Below are 7,605 nucleotides of genomic sequence, written 5' to 3'. Positions count from 1 at the left end.
TAACCTCCAGTCATACGCAGTGCCATCTTAAGCTATAATCATACTAGGTAGTTTCCCGGTATCCCTACGGTTCTTGGGACTAATGCTAATCTATGCATGCTAAGCTTTACTGTTAGAAAATAAATATAGGGCTCTGTTGTATTGCTTTGCCCGTGGCTCTATAATATGCTAAGACGTCCCTGATCACACATAAACACACAGATGGAATGGATAATGTTGTTGCTTAGCCTTAAGTCAGCCTTGAACACAAAGATATGATGAAGGGCTTCCAAGCTAAGACAATCACCTTTTGAATTACTAAAACTACATTATCCTATAGAAATATTAATATTTTTAAGTCTCTCTAAAGGAGACTACGGCAGCGGTACTGGATATTAATAGTTATCGCCAAGCCAACATGGCAGTTCAAAAAATAGGACGAATGCTGCCGTTGATTAGCTCCAAGAGGCCATCGCCTCTAGCTAGCTGTATGACACACGAACCCGTGTCCATAATAACCTTCGAACAAGGGAGGTCAGCCGCTTCCCCTTGCTGGTCTGGCATCTACAGACTAGTTTCAGGGTATTTGCCCCTTATCAACGTAGAACAGCTGAACCCAACAGCCGTCGCTACTGATCGTCTGTACGAAGGATTATTTACCTAAATTCAGTGGAATACATCCACTGATTTTCAAAATTAGAAATATCCTATATTTTTCTTTTTCTCCCTTTCTTTTAAGGGAGGTAGGGTAGAGTTAGAGTGAGACTAAGCTGTCTATTTCTTGAAAGATGAGAATCTTTCATTGGCTTGTGTGGATACTGTTAGTGTACCAGAAAAAGAAGTAAAAGATTCCTAAGTAGTGAAGTGTTTTATGAAAAGAAAGGAGAAAGTCATGATGAAAGATTTCAAATGTAAATAATGAGAGGAAGGTCAGGATTACAAGAGAAGGAAACGGGAATATTTGTGTGACTAAGTGTTTTGAGACTTTATTCTTTTTTATTTTTTTACTTTTTGAGTCATTGGATTGTGGCCATACTGGGGCACCACCTTGACGGGTTTAATCAATCAATTCGCCTCCAGTACTCGTTTTTTTAAAATTTGATACTTGACCTTTTATGTTCAACGCAATAAGTCCAGTTTTATCGAAAATCTCAAAACTACATATTTTATCCCTTACTAGTTTCAGTAACTGGATTGCGGTAATGCTGGTGTACCGCCTGTCCAACGAATCGAACCGGAGTACTTTTTTTAAGCCTGGTATTTATTCTATCTCTTTGCCGAACCGCTAATTTAAAAGGGCGTAAGCAAACCAACACCGGTTGTCAAAAGGTGGTGAAGGACATACACAAACACTTAGATATATACATAATTCGTACGACGGGCTTTTTTTTTTTTTCTTTCTATTTCCGTTTACCAAATCCATTAACAAGGTTTTGATAAACCTTGACTATAGTAGAAGACACTTGTCTCGAGTGCCATGCTGTGGTACTGGACCGAAACCATGGGATTGGGAAGCAAACGACAGCACCTATGTAGAAATCTTTAATGAAATAGGACACTGTACGATGTACGTGTGTGCCTGCATGGTGTATGCTTATCATTGTGTATCTGAATATGTAAGTTAATCTCTATATCTAAACCTTTGTGTGTACATGTCCGCATTTTATAAGTGTCTGAATGCATACTTGTGACTTTAGTGTCCAAAGTTTCCGATCATTTTAGAATTATCACCCCTGCATGTTTTCTTCTATTTTTAAAAATTTTTTTACAAACACCAATAGGTGGAGATTTTATATACTAACTGTTTATATCGTTTTTGTTTCTGTGTATCTATTGGAAAGTCTGTGTTAACGTATTCGCTGGAACTGCTTGATATACGTTGTATTCATGTGTATTTGTATGAATGTATCTGTGAGCCTTACTAAGCTGTGTAGGTATGGCCATTTTTATGTCTGTTAGGACAATATAGTGGTGCTTACAATGTGAATTTATTTAGGAAAAGTTTGCTTTGTAAGTTTAAAACTCGCTGTATTATATCTGTAAAGCTTCATAGATTGTGTATTTATTACGCAAAACGCTCCCCAAAGGTAATTTTCCCTGGTCATACAACAGCATTTCTCACAACGGATGGGACAGTTCCCCTCCCTGAAAGGGGCAGTGAGGATTGAAGGAGGGACAGATAACTTGCCAGGTTTTAATAAAATTAAGATAGTTTTTTAAACTTTCCTATAATTGTTTGACAATATATATATATATATATATATATATATATATATATATATATATATACATAAATATATATACAAACTTGTATATATATATACATAGCGAAACTAATAGAAATGAAACGATTAGTGACACCATCTTGGAAATCTCCAGCACGCATGCACTGGGTTGGAGTCTTCCGGAAGACCTGCCGGAAGTTCCCTCATGCGCATGCGCAGAAAACTGGCAGAGGCGAAATTCTCTTGTATATCCCCTTTTGACGCAGGGAGCTGAACGATACGGACGTGTCTCCAGCAGCTACCTCGTGGCGCATCCCCGCTATGCATGAACGGGCAGAATTGATTCACTCCACTCGACTACTGCTGATAAGCTCCTCGGTTGCCGATTCGCCCAGAGGAAGGAACTGTTTTATATTGCGAATCAAAGAATAAATATTTATACTGTTGAAGTTAACGAAAAATCTTGACTCTTTCTACAGTTAATATTTAATGTGAAGGATGCGAGCAGCACCCATCCAGTGCGGGAATCTCTCATCCTGTTACACCCTTCAAGGTGGTGCCCCAGCATGGCCGCACTCCAGTAATGGAAACCCAGCTTCGTCATATCACTAGCGTTCAATATCCCATCGCGTTTGGCCCTACGGCTTTTCAATGTTATTTTCACTGTCTAATTTTTCCTATCTTGGTTTGTGTTTGCTACCTTGGAATCCTCTATTTAGTGGGTTAATCCACTACTCAGGAAGAAACTATTCTAAGAGTGCGTCCTGCCTTATCCTCGATACGCCTAGTTTTAGAATAGAGGCAGCTGATGAAGGAATAATTCCATAAGTGGCTTGTTTGTTTTCCTATGTATTCGTTCTGTTGTCTGTAAACAAAGTCCGTTTTTTTATGTTCTCGTTCATTTTTCTAACGTCCTGTACCCGAATATGCATCTATATATACATGCAGATGTAGGTATGTACATATATGTATGTATACATGCATATGCTTATATATCATTTGTATTATCTATATATATATATATATATATATATATACAGGGTATTTCAAAAATTCTGATATCATTTGAGATGTAAATATCACAGAAACTACATAGTTAAAGCAAATGAAACTAAAACAGGCTTAATGTTGAGTATAAGATTTATTCCTCCAAATCTGAATGAGAAATTCAAAGGTATGTGGATTCCATGAATGATTTCACAAATGTTCAATATGCGCACCACCTGAGACACAGCACACGTCAAGTCGGTAGTCTAGCTCCTCCCAAACACGCTGCAGCATGTCATGGTAATGGTCTCCAGTGCGGTAGTGATTCTCTGCTCAAGTTCCTCTTGGTTTGCAGGAAGAAGTGGGGACATAGACCAGGCCCTTCACATAGCCCCATGTTGGGGCTTTTGTTTGTCATCTGCCGTTATGGCTTGAACGAGCTGCAGCTTGTTGGGTTTTATTAACAAGTATTTCCTCAGGACGCTGTCAAACTGTTGCTGGAAGAATCTGGGTTTCCAGATTTGTTCTTCTGGACTTCTTGGGGCTTCGCAAGAGTTTTTGGTAAACTCACTCGACTGTCTCTTCTGATGTTAGTGGTCATCCAAATCCTTTTGCCCTACACAAACAGCCTTTCTCTTTGAATTTTTTGTGCCATGTCCAAATCTGCATTGCCATTGGTGACTTTTTGGAGAACTCTCTCACAAATGCACGCTGCACAGTCTTGTTCGACTGTGTTCGAGCATACTCCAACACACAAAACGCCTTTTCTCTTCCAATAAATGCCATTTCTATACCTGAAAAGATAAACATATCAAACATTAAAGATAAAATTTTGACCTGTTTCTTCACATGCTGTTAAAATTTAAAGTCATTTGAACAAGAACTGGCAAAGTTATTAGAATGCAAAATGATATCAAATTTTTTTAAAACACCTCCCATGAATGTGTGTGTGTGCGTGCGTAGACAAAAGAATGAAGATAATGGTACTACATTCTGTAATCAATCAAGATGATGGTTATACATACAAATTATTTTTCTGTCCTTTACAAAGTTAATAAATTATTCCTAAGCCGAGTTAAATTAACCAACTGGTGAGAAACAACGTCTGTTGATTCTCATAAGTTGCCTATTGAAGGCAATATTTACTCAATCTGCATCGTTATTTCCCCAAATTTTGGATTAGTTGATATTTCCCTTGGTTTACATTTTGAATACTCCAACCACTTAAAGTGTTTGAAATTTTCACCAGATCGAAGTTCTCAACTATAACTATATTACATACGAAACACAGCGCTAACTACAAGACTTAATTTCATAATATTCGAAGTATACCGCCATAATTATCTCCCTTGTCTTACACCGTTCTTTTGCCTCGCGGATAAATCAAATTTGTGTTTTGCTGGTTTGTGGTGTCCGTTTGTTGGATCTCAACATGAAAATTGACACGTACAAGAAAATCGTTGCAAAATTGAAAAATGTTCGACGCCGGGATGAATTACCAGAATTATGTAGTGAATTTCCAAATGTGAGTATTGCTACTATGGGTAGTATATATTCACAAGAGAACCAGAAGAAACTACGGCGTACTCACCACTATCATTACAGTCCCAAACAGACAGCAGTATACTACAAGAAGTTTCTGGCTGCTCGTGATAAACAGGAAAAACATATCTTATATCGAATGTCAGAAGAAGCAGATTTTTCACCATCGCAATTAGCTAGAATTGTTTTGGAAGAGCATCTCATGGTAACTCTTGACAAGGACCATATTCCAAAAGTAACTCTTTCTAAATATTTGAAATCTCCTTTGACAATTGATGATCACGTATTGTCAGCTGAAGTATTGGAATGTATAGCCGTCGACGATCACTACGGTCCCTTTACTGATTGTATCAAACATGCTATTGGCTACGAATACGAATTCGAGTTGAAAAAAACCTTAGAATCACTCGCTCTACCTTACATCGGCGAGGAGGTGATGAGAGAGAAAGGTTATGATAAAACACCTGACATTAAGTTAGAGATACCTATTGCAGTGGACGGATATATTGTTAACTGGATCGAAAGTAAAGCATCATTTGGTGATGAGTTTAACCATGAGATATATCTACGAGAACAGTACTGGAGCTACTGGAACCGATTTGGAGCTGGTATGGTTATTTATTGGTTTGGTTTTATTGACGAACTTGATGTAAATAAGGAAAAGGGAATCATTCTTAAAGATAGCTTCCCACAAAATATTGTTTTCTTCGATCCCACTGGTGACTAACGAAGTACAATGCTAAAACAAATGAAGTTTGTGTACAAAACAAGGGCATGCAGTGTACAAAGTCTGCTGCATGTTGAACTATTCATGTACAGTATATTGTCTAGCTCCCTCTACACTTTGAGATCAATCCCCTGCGCAGATAGCTTTACCTCCCATCCCATTTCAATAAGTTCCGTCTATTTTATAATTAGCCTTGCATATATGCAAGAAACCATACCGTGCGTGTATGTACATATATATATAGGCGGACAATCCCCGTGAAAACGGAGAAATTCTAACTTGGTGCTTCCTAAGTCCGACGTCCACCCATATACATATATATGTGTATGAGTGTACATTGTACAGTGGGGAGGTCGGTACTTTTTCGTCTTTAAGGCCCCTAAAAGTGAAACAGTTTTATCACCTTCATTAGCTGGCTTATAAAATGAAAGTTTTCTGAACTGGAGGATCACTTGAATTAATTTATTCTCTCCTCTTTCCTGTCAGTTTTATTATCCACAGTTTTACTTTCAATACACATTTATGCGTGTCCTGCTAGAGACCTACAGCAAAATAAAAAAAATGTTTTTCTCACTTTGAAAAAACAACCGGACCTACGACTAAATGATTGTTCTCTCTTAACGATAAAGCGATCTCACGGGAAAAGAAAAATAATAAATGAAACTATCTGAGACAAGTACTTAGTAAAATAGCAAACAGGATCTCTGATTGGACCTGCACGACTGAATGAATGATGAAAACATACTGTGGATAAAACAGGCAAGTAAATGAGGAATTAATTATTTCATAATAAAGGTTTCCTACATTTGCACAAAATTACAAAATTGTAGGAGAAAATGAACCACCCAAGTATATTAAAATGAGAGATTGACAGCATACAGGGATAATTACTTTTTTTTTTTTTTTTTTTTATAATTGTTTCATTTTCAGGAAATCCTGGAAACGAAATAGCCCTTCCTATTCTATGAATTAAAAAACTTTTTTCAGAAAACAGAACAATATAATCTCCCGACAATCTCTGTATGAAGAAAGAAAAAATTGTAGAAAAAGCAAAACTTGATATTTAAAAAAAAAAATAACATTATTAAAACATATTTAAACAAAAATTGCTGTGGTATTTTTTAAATTTACCATTTAACTATTTGCTAACAATCAAATAGTTTGTTGCGTCGTCTACAATCAAAGGTATTCCAGCGGTAATCTCCTTGATTTCTTTAGGGGGTGGGGGAGGGGGTTCTTTTCAGATGTGGTGTGTTTAGAACATCAGTTAATGTGGCCTTTTAAGAAAAAAAAAAGATAGTAGTATGATTTGAATGAGATTTGTCTGATATTTCTAACAAGTCGAATGACCACGTAAAACCCTCCTCGTTGGTTACTTTAAATATTGCTTGATCCAGGAATGATTAAAAACATTCCTGCCAGACAGCCTCTCTCCTTTTCTGGTACACCCAGTATCACATCTAAAATGCCCTCTTTTTTTAAAGGTTTGTGGGAGATGTAGCTGCTAATTCTAGTTGGTCTACCTACCACATACCGTTTCATCCTTCCATAGCGTGTTCCAGTGTCTTGTTATTGTTTAGTCTCAAATCGACACTAATTAAGCAGACCTGTGATCAAAAGCATTACAACTGAGATCATTCAATCTTATGGTACACCTCCACTGTTAGCGTCCAGAGAAAAAATCGAGGGGAAGTAATCACGGTTAAACATTTTTTCAAAGCTATCGGAATCAGATATTTTCTTCACTCATCTCTAAGCTTGGAAACAATAGAAGAAAAAAATAGTTTACATACATAAATCATAAATGTTTATTCAATTCTATTGGATACCAATTAAAAAATATAGTTACATAAATTGATTCTAGCATCATGTTTCTGTCCACCTCACATAAATTTATCTGACTTGATAAAGTATTGTTCACACATCTAGTTATCAATCAAGTCTGTTTTATTCAAGCATAAACCAATGTCTCACTCACGTCTATTCATCCCGTTGACCACACAAGGTCTGGACTGATTAAGAACAAATCCAAAGAATTCCACAGTTCAATTGCACTGATTCCACTAGTAATATGCCCCAAGTAATCAGAAAAATCTGCTCAGCTTAATGATTTTGTCATGTTATTTACACCCACATCATCTAGTC

General features: G+C 36.9%; 1 protein-coding gene across 1 annotated transcript; it reads left to right on the top strand.

Moving 5' to 3' along the window:
• The first annotated feature begins 4,527 nt into the window (after positions 1-4,527).
• LOC106867924 (CDAN1-interacting nuclease 1) lies at positions 4,528-6,566 on the top strand. Its single transcript, XM_014912993.3, has one exon. The coding sequence runs from the start codon at positions 4,624-4,626 to the stop codon at positions 5,458-5,460; it is 837 nt and encodes a 278-aa protein (XP_014768479.1). The 5' UTR covers positions 4,528-4,623; the 3' UTR covers positions 5,461-6,566.
• Positions 6,567-7,605: the final 1,039 nt, after the last annotated feature.

The sequence above is a fragment of the Octopus bimaculoides genome, chromosome 11 (genome assembly GCF_046866305.1).
Source record: "Octopus bimaculoides isolate indiv1 chromosome 11, ASM4686630v1, whole genome shotgun sequence".
In the NCBI taxonomy this organism is placed as follows: Eukaryota; Metazoa; Mollusca; class Cephalopoda; order Octopoda; family Octopodidae; genus Octopus; species Octopus bimaculoides.
Note: the sequence above shows the minus strand (reverse complement) of the source record. Positions and strands in the feature narration are given on the sequence as shown.